The sequence below is a fragment of the Martes martes genome (assembly GCF_963455335.1).
Source record: "Martes martes genome assembly, chromosome: X".
NCBI lineage: Eukaryota > Metazoa > Chordata > Mammalia > Carnivora > Mustelidae > Martes > Martes martes.
Genome location: NC_137897.1, coordinates 14314737 through 14334385, shown reverse-complemented (window position 1 = coordinate 14334385; position 19649 = coordinate 14314737). Strand labels below are relative to the sequence as shown.

Below are 19649 nucleotides of genomic sequence, written 5' to 3'. Positions count from 1 at the left end.
GGGCTCACGAGGGCCATGCTCTTGGCAATTGGGGACAAAGAGTGCAAAATCAGAGGCGATTTATTGATCTTTTAATTAATTCATTTATTTATCTATTTATCAAAATCAGAGGCGTTTGAAATTAGCGTCTTCTCACCTAAATCCTGGGTTAAAACTACCTCTGCATTTAGTTTGAAATTGAATATTTACCTCCAACCAGCGATTTGAAAGAGTTTTTACTCTGCTTGAAAAGCTTCAGATTGTTTTGAGGGGGAAAAGCCGGGACTTCTGATGTTGGTCAGTCTGGAGGGAAGGCAGCAACAAAATCCTGAAATTGACAAATCCACCCTCCTCGGGCGCTGCCCGGGGGAGGCGGCAGGGGGCGCCCTGCCAGCTCCTGCCCCGCCGCCCTTCCCAGACCTCCCCCCGCCCTCCGCTCGCCCTCACGTCCCCAGCCCCCGCCTCTCTCTCCTCAGTCTTCAAAGGGCGCTCGGGGGTTGCGGGGCTGCAGCTTTCGTCAGCGGCCGCGGGGCCCTGCCTTCACCTGCCTGCCGCGGGGCCACCGGCGCGCTCGGGCGCCCGCAGCTGCCCGCCCGCGTCCCGGGAACAGGTGCCGGCACCGCTCGCGGCCCGCAGCCGCCCGCAGCTCGTGCGGAGGCGGGACCCAGGAAGGGCGCGCCGGGCGGCCGCATGGAGAGCGGCGGCGGGACTCCCCCGGCCGGGGCGCTCGGGACGGCGGCCGAGCCAGCACAGTGCCCGCTGCCGCCGGGAGCCGAGGGCGCGGCCGGGCCGGTGGAGCCCGACGGGGCGGCCGAGGGCGCGGGGCCCGGGAGCGGGAGCGGGGGCGAGGACGCGGGCGGGCCGCGGCGGGCTCTGCGGGCAGTATATGTGCGCAGCGAGATCCCGCAGGGCGGCGTGGCCGGCGGCCCCGAGGCAGGGGCGCGCCAGTGCCTGCAGCGGGCCTGCGAGGCCGAGGGCGCCCAGTTCACCTCCGTGCCCTTTGGGGAGCTCGACTTCGGGGAGACGGCTGTGCTCGACGCCTTCTACGACGCAGGTGAGGCGGATGCCCCGTTCATCCCCCACCCCACCCTAGCCTGCCCGCCTTCCTGACCCTGGCCCGCGCCAGGGCCCCAGGCGCCCCCCGGCCTAGCCTCCCCTGACGCTCACCGCACGCCAGCTGGGCATTGTACCTTTCTACAGATAAGAAAACGGAGGCCACTGGCATTTAACCAAGTTACTTTTTCGTCTCCTTAAACGTCAATTGACCCAAGAAACAGCCCAAAACCCAGATGACGCAGAGCTCTCCTTCTCCCCCTCCCCGGATTGTATTTCCTCACTCCGACCATGTCCCTTAGAGCGATGAGTGGGCCCCTGGCTGCACATAAGCATCACCTGGGGAACTTTTAAAACTCATGTCCAGATTGTACCCGGTGGATGCCACAGTCTAAGGCCTCACGAGTTTTTAATGCTTTCCCAGGTGATTCCATTTTGCGGCAGAAAGTGGGAATCCGTGTGCTGCAAGGGAGTGTGTGTGTGGGGGGGGGAGGTGCTCTTAGAAATGCCCCAGAGTTCTTTCTAGAACTTTAATTCCTGCCCCCAAACACGCTTGGACATGGGCTGTGCTCTACCACCAGTGTGACAGATCTGTTTTGTCCCATAATGCACAAGCGTTCGGGGGTTCTGGGTCTCCTCCGTTGCTGGAATGGGGTACTAGCTCTCCAGGCTCCTTGTGATAAGCGTGTGGTAAGAATCCAGTCTTAAAATAAACACTTTTTGGTTGGCAAGTTTCTCCAGGTGTGCAATGGATGGCTGCTCGGATGTTTTTCCTTACCGAACGTTTGGAGTCTATGTGACAAGCCTCTGGCAGTTGGGTGATATTAATAAGCCTTGTATGGGGGACAGTAATTACCTGGTTTGTGTCTTGGTTTCTCCACTGGTCAAGAGGTGGTAACCGTGCCCACCCTAAGTCTAAAAGCATGTGAGAAGGTACGGGGGGACTTTGAGAGCCCGGCCACCCGACGGGGAAGCCGCAAGCTAGGTGTATTGCCGTCCGTTCCCAGCCAGGGGCAACACGGTGCTGTGTTCTGCAGAGCAAATCCTCCCCACCTGGAGGGGGGCCAAGTGTCAGGCTTGTTCAAATAAAGCAGCAGCCGAGCGCATTGAAAACACTCTCTTGATATTTCTGACCGCTCAGCCGGTACTCCTCAGCGCTATGCCTTTTAAGAAAAGTTCCCCGGGAGCCCACTTCACCCAGAACCCTCGGTTTTCTTGACCTCTATTCATTTTCCTCCGAAATCACTCTTCTCTGAAAGGGGAAATGTCCCTTCTGCTGTGCTGTACAATTGTATAGCCTCCTGCCTGCTGGTGCCAACTCTGAAGCTGGGTGCGCGGCGGCTTTACTCCTCTGGGGCGGTGTGTGTGTATGTAAAACAAGCCCTCATCTACTAACCGGACCCCTTCTGGTTGGGTGTGAAAGTTCAGTCAGAAATCTTGGGCTTTCGATTCCACAGCTACACAACAGGCACCTTTTCTTGCTCTGGGTCCAGATTGCCTAGAATTTTCTGCATCGTGCACCTCCTTTGACTGACCTTGGCTTGGTCTTGACTAAATCATTTCTCGGTACGTCATTATAACTAGTAAATTCTTCTCAGAGGTTTGGCCGAGGATATGTGCAACTCCAGTCGTGGGTTTCTGGATTAAACTGCGATTCCCGCCCCCCACCGCCCCACACACAACTCTCCTGGCTTCCTGATCTCTACCGCTCACGGACTTGGGGCATCTCCACCCAAACAAAACAGAACAAAAACAACAACAAACCCACACAGCAAACCAAATCTGTCACTGTGGGTTCTTCGTGAAAGTTGTAAAAGCACGCCATCCGACATGGTGGCCACTAGCCACAGGCGGCAGTGGACCTTGAAGTCCGTTGAAATGCAATAAGTCAGTCTGTTACTGGTACCAGCCATATTTCAGGGGCTCAACAGGCACAGCGAAGAGAGCATTTTCCTCCTCACAGAAGGTGCCACTGGACTTTGCTGTTCCGGAAAACTGTGGGGGAGTGGACCGATTGAGATGTCCCCAAATGTATTTTAGGGAGCATGAAAGATGAGCAGTGGGAGGACTTCCAGTCTCTTGTACTCCAGCGAGGCAAAGCCGGCTGGAGCGTGCTTTCCCCCTTGTTGTGCAGTTTTCCGTGGTCCTGTGTCGGTCTGGAGGAGAGGTTCGGGGTCGCCGGAGCCTGGATGGTTTGGTGGGGGTGCGAGAGCCAGAGACGGGCCTTCAGCCCCAGCGAGGACTGGTGACTCTGGTGAAGGAACACGGCCAAGGCCACGAGCACTTGAAAGTCCTAAAACATGTCACCTGCAGTTTGCCACTTAGCCATTTTTAAGTGTGCATTTCCTTGGCATTAAGTACATTCACACTCTTGGGCAACCAACGGCCACCATCCCTCTGCAGAACCTTTTCATCAGCCTGAACAAAAACTCCGTGCCCCTTCAACTTGTCACTCCTCCCTGCTCTCAGCCGCTGATAACCACCGTGCTACTTTCTGTCTCTGTGAATTTGCCTGTTCCAGAAATTTCATATAACTGGGATCATAGAGTATTTGTCTTTTTGTGGCTGGCTTATTTCACTTAACACTGTGTCCTCAAGGTTCATTCGCACCGTGGCAGGTAGCAGAGCGACCTTGAAGGCTAATGAATGCGCCAGTGGTAACCCCGGCATCTGTAGATGGGGCACTTCGGTCGTTTCCAGCTTCAGGCTCTTGTAGATAATGCCGTAATGACCGTGGGTGTTGGAATACCTGCTCAAGTCTCCGCTTTCACTTTCTGGGGTACATACCCACCTAGGGAATTGATGAGTCATGTAATTTCATGTTTAATCTTTTTTTTTTTTTTTTTTGAGGGATCTCTTGTTCACTTTTAGCAGAGGTGGTGGCCATTCCGGTGTGCCTTTGCTCTGCAGAAGGACTAGCTTTTATCTTATTTTTTAAGCATCTGTCCTATATCTTCAAAGGTGAGAGTCTGGAATTTAGTAGAACTGTTAAATTCAGTGAGGGTCAATCCCTTGGTTACTTTCAGTGCTTGGAAAACAAAGCAGGTCTTCTCTCTCTCCCCTTTCTCTCTTTCTTTTCCCAAAAGAAACCCCTTCCTTTTGTTTAAATGCCCATGTATCTGCTTGAACAGAATTCACAGTCCTGACTTGCGATCACTACTGCACATGTGGAGTGTACGTACCAGGAGCAGCCTGTCCCCCCACTCTGGGTACGTGCGGCTTGTGTCCCTTGGAGCTTCTCGGTGCTTGTGAACACAGCAAACACAGACTTCCTGCGGGAAGGGAATCTGTAACTCTGGCTCGTGCTTTCCCATGCATTCTGAGATGGAAATTCTGTTCAACCGGACTCTCTAATTGAATATGCTTACCGTGCTATCAAATCTTTTTTTTAAAAGATTTTATTTATTTATATGAGAGAGAGCATGAGAGGGAGAGGGTCGGAGGGAGAAGCAGACTCCCCGCGGAGCTGGGAGCCCGGTGTGGGACTCGATCCTAGAACTCAGGGATCCTGACCTGAGCCGAAGCAGTTGCCCAACCAACGGAGCCACCCAGGCGCCCCTGTGCTATCAACTCTTAAACGGAGGTCTGGTTCAGTAGAATACAGTCCAGTTACTTCCAAGGAATGGCCCATAGCATTGGTCCCCGTTTACTCTCCGCTTGGTTGGCTGCTTGCTGAGCAATCTAAGTGAGAGCCTCCAGCTGTGTGCTAATTCGTGGCCTTTTTGCCTCAGCTAATAACGGGTCCCATGGCAAGAACGGGCCCCTTTGATCAAGCCTTGTCCCTACCTGCCCTGGGGCCTAAGTTCTCCTCTCCTCGCTGCTGGGTCTGGCTCTGCCTAACTTTGCTCCTCTCTGAACCTCATTTAGATGCTACTTTCCTGTCGCAGGGGCCCTGCTTCTGAGGTCTTTTTCTTCAGTTGTGCTCCTGGTGATTTTACAGGCGGTCAGCTCTTGCCAGTTCGGGTGGAATCCTACAGTTACGGCGGGAAGTCCTGCACTTCGCCAACATCCATTCTAAAGACCAAGGCCAGGGCTTTAGCCTCTGGATAAGCCATTTGACTTTGCTCTATCCTGAGGACACCCCTTTGCTGGCCGGCTCCCACAGAGTCATTTGGAGGATGCCAAGTGTGGCAGAGATGGCTGGCTTAGCAGAGATTCACGCTCCTAGTTGCGGCGGGACCCTGCGGACTACATTTTCCAGCACCCTTTGAGTCTCGGAGGGAGGTATGACTACTTCTGGCCAAGGAAACGGAAGTACAGGTGGTGTCTGTAGCTTCTGGGCCCGGGTATTAGCATATCTTCCCGTACTCTGTCACCCTTTCCCCTGGTCCCCAGTGTAGACGATGGTGGTGGCTCAAGATGGAAGGCACCCGGATCCCTGAACACTCTTCGGAGGGTAGCTACCGGAGCAGAAGTGCTCACTTAGGGGGTTGCATAAGCAAGAGAGAAGCTTTTATGTGGTCAGGCTACTGAGATCGGGGGGTGGGGGTTGTTACCGCAGTAAGAGTGTAAATTGGATCATGAAAATCTAGCACAAATGCTACAAAGTTGTCTGCAAGATACGCCTTTCCAAGAGGAAGTCAGGCCTTGTGTCGCCCTGTGTCCTGGATCCTCCCTGTTCCTAATCTCTTCCAACCTCCTGTCCTCGCCGCCCTGCTCTGTGCGAGAAGGCGGAACGTGCTGGAGCCACTGGCTTCCCACTAGCAATGGGAGGACGCAGTCTACCTTCTGTTGCGCGTCACTGGTTTTGGAGTCTAGGTTATTTTTTTCCTTTTGTGTCAAATGATACTATAGTGATTCTGTCCATTTTTTAGCTGACGGTAATATTGGACTTTCTGCCAAACTAGGGTGTGTCTTGGTTTAAGTACAGCAGGCTCTAGTCCCTTCTGCTGCCCTTTCCCTGGGTTACGTCTAGCTTCTCCATTGGTGATGTTACTTGTGGATTTTTTTTTTTTTAAGATTTTATTTCTTAGAGAGAGTGAGCACGAGCAGGGGGAGAGGGAGAAGCAGACTCCCCACTGAGCAGGGAGCCCCACGCAGGCCTCGATCCCAAGACCAGGAGATCATGACCTGAGCCCAAGGCAGATGCTTAACCGACTTAACCCCCCAGGTGCCCCCTACTTGTGGATTGCTCCTCAGCTTGTTGTGTCGTGTGGCCTGCAAGCATGCGTATCTTCTTCCGCAGTCCCCAGTCTCCTTTGCAGTTAGCTTGGGCCCTTCGGGAATGTGAGCAACGTCAGCAGGTGCCTCAGTGACAGCGAGCGTGACATGAGCGCGCCCTCCACCTCTCTGCCTCATGACGGGTCACGCGAGGGTCATGTGTTCGAGATGGTAGCCAAGCCCCTGAGGTTGTGGGGCTTTGTCCCCTGCAGCGGCATCGCCGAGCTTATCCTGACCAATAAGGCTTGCGGTGCGGTCTGCTGGAAATGCCTAGAGGCAGCTCTCCCCTTTCGTGGACTTAATGCTCAGGTGCATTGGCTTCTGCTCAAGACAGAGCCTTATAAATGCCGTCCGACGGCGCATAGGTGGGTGCATACTCTCCCCATCGCTCTGGAAAATGCAGAAAGTTCTAAGGAAATCAGGTCCGTGGGATGCGTGAGTTTGATCGGTCGTAGAAGGTGCACTTTGTGTGGCATCTCTAGGCCGTCAGGAGACTAGGCAAATCTGGTTCCAACAGAATGTAAGGGCCATAGTTAGACCTTGTCTTCTCTTAAAGAACTAAGCGTGCGTGAGCAGAATCACCAACCTGGGAGTCCGGCTTGACCCCGGCCTCTGTCCTTGCCAGAGCCAGCCTGTTGCTTCCAGAGCGGGTCTCAGAGCCGCTTGGCTTCGCTCGCTGTGCCCCTCCTCCCCGGCCCAGGCGTTGTCTTCTCTCATCCCTGTTGCTGCCAAGAGGCAGCAGCTTTGTCACCGGCCTCTTAAGGTTGGGTCAGTCTTGGTCTGTTCCCTTCCGTGCCGTCTGCTTTGACGCCACAGTACCCTGCAGTCTTGCTCTGCCCAAAACGCCCTCCACCTTCACGCCTCCAACCTTCCAGGAAGCCTCACAGAGGCCTCACCTGCTCTCTGCCAGCTTCGGTCGCACCAAGGTTTTCATTCCCAGAGAGTGACACAGTTGTGATTAAATAATTACTGATAATTAACTCTTCAGCGGTAGGGACCCGGATGAGGTTTTCTTTGCTACTCTTGGAGGGATTCCCTAGGAGTATCTGTCCAGTTGCTTTTTATTTTATTTTTTAAAAGATTTTATCTATTTATTTGTCAAAGAGAGAGAGCACAAGTAGGCAGAGTGGCAGGCAGAGGCAGAGGGAGAGGCAGGCTCCCCGCTGAGCAAGGAGCCCGATGCGGGACTCGATCCCAGGACCCTGGGATCATGACCTGAGCCGAGGGCAGTGGCTTAACCAACTGAGCCACCCAGGCGCCCCTGTCCAGTTGCTTTTTAGAATAACTCTCAGTGGACACAGCTGACACTTGGTTTCACCTGTTGACATGAAGCAGAACTTGTTTGGAACCCTCCGAAGGAAATCCGAATGTGGTTTCCTGTAGAAACCATGTTGAAAATGGTGGCAGGTCATAGCTACCGAGCAGTTGTGATTTTTATTAGGAAACAAGAGACATCCTAATGACACATTTCTGGATCTCAGCCTTTCTCCTCAGCGGTACATCTCAAATAGAAGAGACGAGAACAGCTCACACTGGAGACCCTGGAATGGAGACAGTGGTTTGAACTGTTCTGAGAATACTGCTTCTTCTTTTTTGTCCACATTTTCAATGATGCGTATTTTTCATAATAGGATTTTTCTTTTAAACAAGTTCAGTGGGAGATTAAAAATAAGGTTAGAACTGAGAAGCCTCCTCTCTCCCTGCTGGAGACAGTGGGGTGGCTCGCTCCGGCCACAGTGACTTTCCTCGTGGGGACAAGACCATATGAGCCTCTGGCTGGACCTTGGCTGGCCTGTGCTGGGCCTGCCTGCTGGCTTGCACATGGGGCGCTTTCCCAGAGCCTCCTCCCTTTCCAGCTGCTGTTACTGCTACGGACTCAGCATTGAACCTGGAATTTTACTCGATTCTTAGTCTCGTGGGCCGAGGGAAAGAAGCATTGCACCTGCAGCATTTCCTCTCGGCTTTGCTGTGTGAGCCTTGAGTGCATTTAGGAGGGGTAAACCCCCAGGGGCGGCCTGCTGCATTGCTGGCTGCATGTTATTGGGGTGGAATGTGTTTGGGGTTCCCAGCAGCCGACTTCAAAACCATACTTGGGGAATGCAAGCCTCTGTGTACCAGGCTTTGGGAGAAGGGCTGTTTAAATCCCGGTCAAGGGGCGCCTGGGTGGCTCAGTGGGTTAAAGCCTCTGCCTTTGGCTCAGGTCATGATCTCAGCGTCCCAGGGTCAAGCCCCGCATCAAGCTCTCTGCTCAGCGGGGAGCCTGCTTCCTCACCCCCCCCCCCCCGCCCTCGACCTGTTGCTCTGCCTATTTGTGATCTCTCTCTCTGTCAAATAAATAAATAAGATCTTAAAAAAAAAATCCTGGTCAAATAACACCAGTGGGGGGAGGGGTGAACTGGTGCAAAGCCGACTGGAAAACTTCTCGTGCCCCCCACCCCCCTGCCGCATGCGTACCCTCCTGGCTTTCAGGCTGCCGGGTGTGGCAGGGCTTGGCCAAGATGCCAGGCGGTTGCTGGGGCGTGGTTGGCGGTAGGAGCTGCGGCGGCACAGGCAGGAGTTGAGCCGTGGCCCTCGCCAGGAAGCCGAGTTCACTGCGGGATCGGGTCAGCCCCGGGGGCCAGGCAGAACTGGACAGAGGTAGAAGCGGGAGAGGAGTAGGTTCATTAGTTGTAGATGAACTTGTTCTTGGATTTTTCTTGTGGAGGATTCCAAGCATGTACACGACGCAGCTTCAACAGTGAGTCACGTCGTGCCGTGTTGATTCCTTCTTCCCCGATGCCTCCTCCCTGCCCCACGCTCGATTGTGACGGTCTTAACCATCTTTCGCTTAGGGCGCACAGACCGTGACACATACACGGCTCCGCCGCACAGTTTGAGACACGACTAAACCCACGTGAAGAGACCCTATCAGAGTGGACGTTCCATCAGTCGAGCAAGTTCCCTCATGTCCCCCTCTTGCTCATTCCCTTCCCCACTCCCATTCCTGGCCCCACGGAGTGACTGAGATGCCATCACCACCAGTTAGATTCGCCGTCGCTAGGGTTTTGTGTCAATGGGCTCCTGCAGCGTGTGCGCCCTCCGGGGTCCGCTTCCCTCGCTCGGCGCCGCGCGGTTGAGATTCACGCACACCGAGCGCGTGTCTGTAGTCTGCTCCTTGGCCGTGCAGAGCGCCGCTGGATTGCGTGGACACACCGCAGCCGGTTTAGTCGTTCTCCTGTGGAAGGGCATGGGGGCGGTTCCCGCTTTGGGCTATTACAAGTGAAATTGCTGTGAACATTTGTATATAGGCCTTCTCGTTATGGTTTTAATTCACCTTTCCTTGTTGATTAACGATGTTGAGCCCCTTTGCATGTGCTTTTTGGCCACGCGCATATCTTCGTCCGTGAGGTGTCTTTTGAGACCATCTACCCATTTAATTAGGTTGTCCTCTTATTATCAAGTTACGCGAGTTCTTTATATATTCTGGATTCAAGTGCTTTGTCCAAGGTATATTTTGCGAGCATTTGCTCCCACACTGTGGCTTGCTTACTCATCTCCTTGGGACTTGTGATGAGCAGAGCATTTGCATTCTGGGGAAATCTCCTCAAGGTTACTTTTCTGTGAAGGTCGCCTTCTGTGTGTCCTCTGAGAGACGTCTGTGCCTGCCTCCAGGTTGTGGTTGCTCGCAGACTCTCACGAGTACTTCTGAGCACTTGACTGTCGGGGCTTCTACACAGAGGTCTGTGACCAATCGCAAATGAAGTCGCACACGGGTGACTTGTGATGAAGCACATCTGACACCTTGTCTCAAGCACCCGGGAGAAGGCTCTCACCGCGGATGAGTGTTCCAGGCTCTTGGAGTCGAGCTGCCAGAGCCACGGCTGCCTGCCTGGTGCCTCACCCTCCAGGAAAGTGTAGGAAGTACAGGTTATCCTCAGATGGCCTTTGCGCTCCGGGGTACAGATCACCAAAACAGATCCATGATGAGGCTTGACCAGTGAGTGTTCCGTCATCGTGTCCTACTGCCCTTGGTGACACAATTGACAGAGGGATAAAAAAACATGGGCTTTGCAGCTCAGTTTTCCGTGTCCCTGGCCTTTATTGGCCGTGTGACCCTGGATAAGCCTAGTTAACATCTCTGAGCCTCATTTAAAAAATAATCTCTAGGTAGAGATCAACACATAGTGCCCTGAACTTAGCAAGTGCTCAGTGATGCCAGATGGTAGGGTCACATTAGGATGGGAGGGTCACTCCCATGGGGGGCTCAGACAGTTTTTCTCCCCCCAAAGTTTAGAGGTTGGAGATTTAATCCTAGCTCCGTTCCTGGTCCTGTGCTGAAGGATGGAAGTGAGGAAAAGGTACAAACCCCTGCTTTGAGAGGCTCTTGATTTTTCACTTTCTATTAGGTACAGAATCCATACAGAAGAGGGCACAGTCTTAAGTGTACTGCTCTATGAGCTCTCGCGAGCTCTCCAAGCTGTGTAACTCCACGCTTGGGTCAAAAAAGGGAGCGCCGGGAGCATCCCGGAGCGTGCTGGCATCTGCTTTGACCCTGACCCAGAGCGACAACTGTCTCCTGTCTCAGCATAGGCTAGCTTTGCCTGTTGGTGTACTTTTTCTTCCTTTTTTAATAAAGTTTTCTTTAATTCCAATACAGTTCACATGCAGTGTAATATCAAGTTCAGGTATAGAATATAGTGGTTCAGTCCCGTAGATCACCCGGTGCTCCTCAGGACAAGTGCCCGCCTTCACCCCCGTCACCTGTTTCCCCCATCCCCTCCCCCATTTCCCCAACCTCCCCTCTGGTGACCAGCCAGTGTCGTCCCTAGAGTTAAGAGTCTGTGTCTTGGTTTGCCTTTCTCTCTCTTTAGCAATGGGATAATATAATCTCCCTTTTTGTCTCTGGCTCCTTTCCCTCACCATTGCGTTTGTGGAATTCCTCTCTATTGTTAATACAGCAATGATTTGTTCGTTTTCATTTCTATGTAGTAGTTCATTGGAAGCATACACTATAGTAGGTTTTCTGTTGGTGAACATTTGAGTAGTTCAAATTAGGAACAGACTTGCTCCCCTGCAGCCTACAGCTGGTGGTAGTTTGTCTGGATTCAGAACTGGGTGCCCGTCATCCCCGCTGGGTTCAGGCCACTGCTGTTGCCCCCAGAAAAGCAGCCTGGGCCCATTAGCATTCATTCCCCATTCTAGCCACCTAGCCCAGGCCCCGGGCAACCATTACTCGCCTTTCTGTCTCTCTAGATGTGTGTGACCAGCTGCTTCTGGCTCGTGTCCACGGTGCATCCGTGTGGCCGCGCATCCGTGCCCTGCGTTCCTTTTGCATGGCAGAGGCAGTAGGAAACTGGACGGGTGGACCATGTTTTTATCCATCTGTGGACAGATTTGGGGCTGGTTTCTAGTTTTGAGTCACACTATAGCTTTTTGTGTAGACATTCGCTTGCATTTGTTTCGAGTATGTGCCCAGGAGTGGGATTTCTGGGTCCCATGGTTACTCTCTGTTTAATCTTCTTTTTTAAAAGATTGTATTGTGATTTAATAAAACAGCTGATATAAAATCTCTCTCAGCCACTTCCAAACGAGCCGTTCGGTAGCCTTCAGTACATTCCTTTTGTCCAACCCATCTCCAGAACTCGTCCATCTCAAAAAACTGAAGCTCTCCACCCATTAAACAACTCCCAGCTTTCCCCTCCCCTCCGCGCCTGGCAGCCACCATCCTGCTTTCTGTTTCTATGATTTGGCCTCCCAGGCATGCTTCATGTAAGTGGAATCATACGGTGTGTGTTCATTTTCGTGACTGGCTTATTTCATTTAATGTAATACCCTTGATATTCATCCGTGTTATACCACGTGTCCGAATTCCCTCGCTATTTAAGGCTGAATAATCCGTTGTAGGGATATACCCTATTTTGTTAATCCGTTTATCCATCAGTGGACACTTGGGGTGCATCGACCTCACGTTTAACCTTTTGAGGAGCTGCTTTCCAACAGATTTGTCCAACCAAAGCCGCTCCCCGGTTTGCATTCCCCCCGGCAGCACAGGCGCGCTCCAGTCACAGCACGTCCCCAGCAGCACTGGCAGCCGCCCTAGCCCCTAGCGGGTCTGAAGTGGTGGCTCCTGGTGGTTTTGATCTGCATTCCCCTGGTGACAAAGGATGTTGACTGTCTTTTCGTGTGTTGGGTGCTTGGCCATTTGTATATCTTCTTTGGAGAAATGTCTGTTTGAATTTCTCTTAGAATTTGCCTCGTTTTTTAGTTATTTGTCCTCTTACTATTGAGTTGTAAAAAATGCTTTGTGTTCTAGAAACAAATCCCTTGTCAGATATGTGATTGGCACATTTTCTCTCCCTTTCTGTGATACATGTTTGAACTTCCTTGATGCTGTTCTCTAATGCACAGATTGTTTCTAATTTTGATGAAGTCCAATTTATCTGCTTCTTTTATCCCATCTACACTGTTTCCCCTGATGTTTTTTTCAGTTTCTTATTTATCCTTATAGCGTTTCTTTATTTCAGTTGTCAGCATGCAGCAGTCTGCAAGCTGGCTGTCTTCATTTTGTGAATAAAGTTGTACTGGAACACATCCACCCCCTCTCTGCACCGGCAGAGACTGTGCTGCCCCCAAAGCCAAAATTATTTATCTGGTCCTTTCTGGAGAAGGTGTGACCACTTGTGCTAGGTAAATAAAAGCACATATGAATGTGGATTCTTATTCTCCCTTTCTTATTTAAAAGGTAGCAGGCCAAATACACTGTCGTGCCTCTTGCTTTTTTCCATTAACAGCTGAGCCTGGACAACTCTCCAAATCAGAATATGGGAATCTTCCTTTTTCTTTTTTATTTTTTTAAAGATTTATTTATTCATTTATTTGACAGACCAAGATCACAAGTAGGCAGAGAGGCAGGCAGAGACAGAGGAGGAAATAGGCTCCCTGCTGAACAGAGAGTGGGATGCGGGGCTCGATCCCAGGACCCTGGGATCATGACCTGAGCCGAAGGCAGAGGCTTAACCCACTGAGCCACCCAGGTGCCCCTCTTTTTCTTTTTTATAGCTGGGTGGTACGTCATTGGGTGGGTGTTTCTTGTTTATTTTACCGATCCCTTCTTAAAGGATACTTGTAGATATATACAGATAGATATAGATATTTTATATATGTATGTATATGTATTATTTTTCGGCTACTAAGCCTCAGTGAATAATTTTGTCTAGGTGCTGTTTAATATGCATATGGGTTTGTTCATTAGGCACCCCAGAGTGGCATTTTGGGTATTAAAAGAACAAAGGCACCTGTAATTCTGTAGCTAGTTTCAGATTCCTATCTGTGGGTTACACGATTTTGTACCTTGTCTGTCTCGATGGTGGAACTGGTTGCCAATCTTTTGACCCTCAGTAATCAGTTAGTTGAGAGATGGTATCTCCATTTGACATCTCTTGTGTTTCCCTTTTTCTGCATGTATTTCGGCATGCTTCCCTTTTTTTTTTTTTTTTTTAAATTCTGAGAGCTGTTTGCTCATGATCCTTCCCTGTGCTTTTCATCTATTAGTTTATGGGCCTTTGGAAGAGGGTTTTAATTTCTAGATCTTTCTATGTTTGGACATAAAGTCTTTGTTTTCTCTCTGTTGTTCAGCTTGGATCATTTCTCCTGAACATTCTTTAATGTCACTGACCCCTCTGTCATGTCCATTCTTCTTGTGAGCCCATCTGCTGTGTTTTCTGTTTTGGTTATTACAGTATTCACTCCTAAGGTTTCCGTTTGGTTCTTCTCTTTATTTGTTGAGACTCCTCCCCCATTCTTTTCAGAAGCATCTGCCCTTACTTACTTTTTGGAGGACTTTTATAATAATTGCTTTAAAGTCATTGTCAGGTAATTCTGATGTCTGTGTCCTCTTGTTATCGGAGTCCATTGATTGTCTTTTCCCGGGTGAGTTGAAACATTCCTTCATCTTTGAAGTGATCCGAGTGACTTGGGACTGTACCCCGGATCTTTTGAAATCCTCTGATGAGATTCTAGGCCTTGCATATATCCTATGGAGTCTGGTGGTATTTTTGCCTCAATGGGTGGTCAGCCTGGTTGGTTTAGGCTGCCCAGTTCAGTTTCAGTTGTGGTGCCCTTTGTGATTTCAAAGCCTTTTCGGTGGTATTTGGCTTTGTACTTTGCGATTGACGGGGACTCCCCTTTACAGTCCTGTGGCCAGAACACCGGGGCTTTAGTTAACCCAATGTGCCTCGCACATCCCACAACTGCCCATGTTTGAGGCCCGGAATTCAGAGGGAGAAAAAAGCGGTGGGGATTCACTGCCACCCACCTGGGGACTACAGCTCCTCCAGTTAGAGCAAAAGGCTCTGCTGTCTCAGAGGTCCAGGCACCTGTAGGCCCCACTGGCACTGACAGTCTTTGCTGGTGTTGCCGTGGAATCCTAGGGGTCCTGGGTGTGCAGGGGAAGAGGGAGAAGAGGAGAGCGGAGAATGGCCTTCACTCTCTCTGAGCATTTGGAGGCCCCTTTGCTGCTTTCTGAGCCAGAAGTAGGGGCCTCTACTGATGCTCTCTGCATCGACACCCAGCCCCCATTTGGGGGAGGGGGGGGTTTCAGGCCGCCTTTAGTCCAGGCTAGAAGAGACTGGGGAAGAAACGGGGAACCTTGATTTTGATTGGGTGGTATTTGGAATCAGGTCTTCTCCAGTCCGCTTGCTTGCTTTCCATGTTCCTAAACAGATTCAATCCATTCTGCCTAGTTTTAATAGATGTGTTCAGGGAGAGACGGGCTGGAATGTCTACTCCATCGGACAGAACCAGAACTTAAACTCGGACCATTCCAATTTGAGATGTTTTGTCATGAAGCGTTAGTATCCGGAATAGATCTCTGCATCTTACTGACCAAAGGCAAAAATACCCTCAAAGCCAGCTGCATTGTATCAGGCCAGTTCTGTCCACACAAAAGACGGCGAAAGAAGTTTATTACACGAACACAGGGCAGGGAATGACTGATATCCTAAAGGTTCTTGATCGGCCTCCAACGTAGCCTTCTAGTTATTTTGGTTGTGAGCTGGGAGCCAAGATCATTTTGATGTGAATGACCTTTGGATGGTCATCGGATCGCGCAAGGCTGCCGTTGTAAGACTTGTTGGTTGGGTTCACTAGAAAAGGTATTCTCTCTTCTGAGAATGAGAATCCTGCATTCAAAAGACTCGACCTTACGAAGTAATTTTCATAAAAGTCTGTGGCCAGTGAGGCATGCTTGATGGAAACCAGGAACTCTGGACATTCATTCTTAAAGAACCACCTAGGAAAAAGGATACTGGTACACAGGGGAGGGGGGGAGGAAATTAGTTGGGGGTAAAGACTATGAAAAATGGGCCTGTATCTAGCAGTGAATTCCTGCCGCCATCACCGAGTGAACTCTGTCCCTCCACAGGCTGTGGGGTGGACCTCACTCAGGAAGCTTGGAGCACGGGATGGCTGAAAGCAGTAGGCCGGCGGAAGCCCTGGCCCCTAGAATTGATCTTGAAGGAACAGCTGATCTCAGTAAGAAAGAGGGCGTTTTCTTGTTGAAGTGGTTGTAAAAGCCACTGGTCCTCTCTTGTTGACTGGCGGTCATCGTGATGAGACAGTCAGAGAACAAATTCAGGAAGGCGGCGCCGTCTGCTACAGTTGAGTCCCTCTGGCAGACGAGTTCAGCGGTCCCCCCTTCACAGCTGGTGCTGTGTGGTCGCAGTACCTCAGGCCCTCCTCATCTCTGAAGTCGCGCACGTCTTGAAGGTGATGTATGGCACAGACCTTGCAGAAGAGAAAGTCGTCATCTGCTGGTCAGAAGAGGGTTTTAAGAAGTATGTCTCCAAAAACTTTGCCAAAGAGAGTTAGGTCACAGCAGATCCCTTCATAAAAGGGCAGGAGGAAGCTGAAGAGAACATTCGGGGGATGAAGGTGAAAATACTGAGGTAGTATATTTCGAGGCTGCCGGGGAACCCCGAGTTGGAGCTGTGACGTGCACCATCGCGGATGATGGCGTCCACACGGATAGCACTTGAAGTGACGGACGCACCCTAGCGTGCAGCATTTTTTCCTTGTTAGCTGGACGAGCAACACAAACGTGTGAGAGCTGGGTGACTGCAGTCCGGCTACGTTTCATGTGGCAAATACTTCATTGTGAGAGCTCTCGGATTAAGCCCAGTGAGTCCATTCACCTCAGAACATAGTTTGCTTGTATCTGGCATATTTCTTTGAAGAAAAAAACTGGTAGTGGACACATCTGAATCACACTTAGGAAGGTATACACATTTTATTTTTGGGTCATTCTTTCAAAAAGGTCCTGGAAAGCCAAAGATAGGGGGCCAGGTGTAGGTTCCCGATGTCCCCACTCTCCTGCCCCTGCCTTCCCCATGGCAAAGTGATACTTCAAGCAGTTGGCACCCAGCCCCTGTCAATGCTGTATTTGGTAAGGATTTGTTGACTTCCTGACCCTGAATTGGTAGCTTGTCTCCTCCTTATAGGACTGGAAAGTTGGGTCTGAAGTAGAAGGTGCTTCCTGACTAGTAAATCTAGGCTCTGTTGTTTCGAGGTAGCTTTTGGATGACTAATGTTGCCCTGAGTCCAATGAGATTTTTTTTTTTAAATGTCTTCAGCGGTAAAGTTATTCTAAAATCTAGTTCATTTAGAGACAACCAATCTTACCGTCATGACTTCAGATTGCCTGGAATATACTTGAAGACTGGCATGAGCCAGTACAGTCACAGAATTACTGTACGGTAAATCATTTACCGTTAATATCATTTTGTTGATGAATGCTTTGCTTTGGAAAGCAGGCGCTTTTAAAGCACACTAGAAAATTACAGTTTTACTTACTACTTATAAAACGCTACACAAAAAGAATGTTTAAGTGTTCAGAAGTTTGTTTTTTTTTTTAAAGATTTTATTTTATTTATTTGACAGAGAGAGAGAGAATCACAAGTAGGCAGAGCAGCAGGCAGAGAGAGAGGGAGAAGCAGGCACCCCGCTGAGCAGAGAGCCCGATGTGGGGCTCGATCCCAGGACCCTGAGATCATGACCTGAGCCGAAGGCAGAGGCTTAACCCACTGAGCCACCCAGGTGCCCCTGTTCAGAAGTTTTTAATGAACTACCATCCGATTCATCGTTTGTCTTGATTTCCTTTTAGCACGTAGCGAGATCATTGTAATTGGTGATTCAATTGCTTGAAAGGCACTTTGTTTTCAAATTCAGACACTTTCCTGTTAAGAGTAGGTTTTAAGGGGAGCCTTGGCTTGTGGCAAGTTCCTGATGTGGCACCCCTTCTTAAGGGTTGTTAAACCAAGATGCATAGGGCGCATATGGGTCCCCCATCAAGAGGGATGGCTTCCTTTATGCAGACCTTTCCCCTGAAGCTGACCTGTGTCCTTAGAAACTGAAAGGTAATGGTGCTCCGAGCATGGGCTGCATTTGCAAATGAAAATCCGCCTTTTTAAAACTCTCTTTATCTGTGATGTGTTTGCCAAAGATTTAGCTGGATAAATATGCCATTTTACCCTCCCACGGCTGTGTTTGAGAAAGCGAGTCGGGAAAGGAAGGTCAGAAACCACCTCTGGATACTCCGGAGCCGTGATTCTGTCGTGCCCTTGGCTGTGAGACCTTGGATGAATCTTCGCGCCGCTTTTCCCCACCTGCCAAGTAAAGCCGATGCCTTCCCTGCCCGTCTACCAGGGTGGCTCTGAAATTCAACCAAGGTGTTTATAGAATTACTTTGTAAATGTCAGAGCAGGTAACCGTTGTGGTGATTAAAGCTTTAAGGTAATTTAGGATCTCTCTGGGGGGGGGGGAACCAAACAAACCCTTGATGCCTCATGTGTAATAAAAATGCCAGTGTGGTATTTAATCATATTTAGTATTTCTATATCTGCGAAATTAATATCTTGGGAGTTGTAAAAATAAGCTGGTTGAATATTATCATGGTATAAATCCTCAGTGTCAACTTAGTCTAGTGACCTGAGTGACGAATATCAGGTGAAAATGGCAACTTCGGGTATGAGACAATTTTTCTATTGACCATGGGTTACTTGGAATTTTCGGTGGCGCTATCAGTCTGCTCTGTGTTCATTGGCTACTGGAAAGTCTCTGACCCGACCCTTGGTGGAGCTACGGAGGGGCTCTTTAGCAGAGAGGCTGAGGCTAGAGTACAGGACCTGACACAGACCTTCGAGAAGGCGGAGGAGAGAAGGAACTCGTGTCACCAAATTAAGTCGTCATCTCCTCAGCGACAAGCTACTGCCCTAAGTCGAAGGTTCCCTACAAAAATGGCCGACATAAGTTGGGGGCTGCTGTCCTTCATCCCTGTCCTCTGCCTGTTCCCATCACTCTGCTTTGTCTCCAGACTGCTTGCTTTCCTCAGTGAACTAATTATAGCAGTCACCGGGGCCTTGGTGTTAGCACTGTGTTGCCACTTCGTAGTAGCATCATTAGAAAACCCACACTTTTCGAGGTGAGTAGGTAGAGTCCAGGGGATGAGCCTAGAAGCAGAAAGTTCGATTCATTCAGCTGCAGGGTGATTTTTGACTCCAAGCAAATGTCTGTGGGGATCACTCATCCATTGGAGATAAATTAACCACCCTGAGTTGTAAAGTGTTTCCTCAGCATGTACGTTTGTCCTTTCTTGAGCAACAGCCTCAAAGGGGTGAATTTGGATATGATAGGCTCCTGTTTAAAACCCCTCATGATTATTTTTCCAGAACTTTTAGGTGAGATGTTGATACTACAGTGATTTTTTCTTTTAAGATTTTATTTATTGACTTTAGAGAGCAAGCAGGGCAGTGGGGGAGAGACAGAAGTGGAGGGGAGGGAGAGCGAAACCAGAGCAGCCTCCCCACTGAGCACAGAGCCTAATGCGGGCCCAGTCCCAGGACCCTGAGATTACGATCTGGAGCTGAAACCAAGACTAGGACACTTAACCGACTGAGCCATCCGGGGGCCCGCTACAGTGATTTTTTTTTTTCTTTGCCTTCTTCTCTTTTAGCAGTACGTGCTGAACTACTTGGGAATGTAATGGTGTCTGGGATTTGCTTCAGAATAATGTGGAAGGGGGTGGTGTGGGTACCAGTAGAGACGGAACAAGGCTGGCTTTGAGTTGGTCATTGTTGAGGAAAGTGAAGAGACTATGGGGGTTTCATTATACTCTTCTACTTTTATATGTATTTGTATGATTCCATGATAAAAAGTAAAAATCAAAAGACCACCCTACCCTAGGTTGCCCATCACCTCAAGGTAGAGGCAGCCCTCTCACCTTGGCCTTCACACCCCTTCACCCCCTGGCACCTGTTAACCCTTCCAGGTTCATCTTTTCGTGAAATTATTTGCAGTTGCCCTAACACACCCCATCTTACCTTTGGCCCTCTGCGCCTACTATCTTCTCTTCCCACAACACTCTCCCTTTCCCTTTCCATCACCTCACCCTTACCCCACTTTGCCTGACTCTTCTGGACCTTCAG

The 19649-nt window shown here is 50.2% G+C and overlaps 1 protein-coding gene across 1 annotated transcript in view; it reads left to right on the top strand.

The window, feature by feature from the left end:
• Positions 1-669: 669 nt before the first annotated feature.
• The window catches only part of MAP3K15 (mitogen-activated protein kinase kinase kinase 15), a gene marked incomplete at its 5' end in the record, with an annotated part of 120295 nt that continues 101315 nt past the window's right edge, over positions 670-19649 (top strand). Inside the window, one exon of the mRNA XM_080795814.1 lies at positions 670-1033. Coding sequence (XP_080651940.1) covers positions 670-1033 — 364 coding nt within the window. The remainder of the gene's footprint in view (positions 1034-19649) is intronic.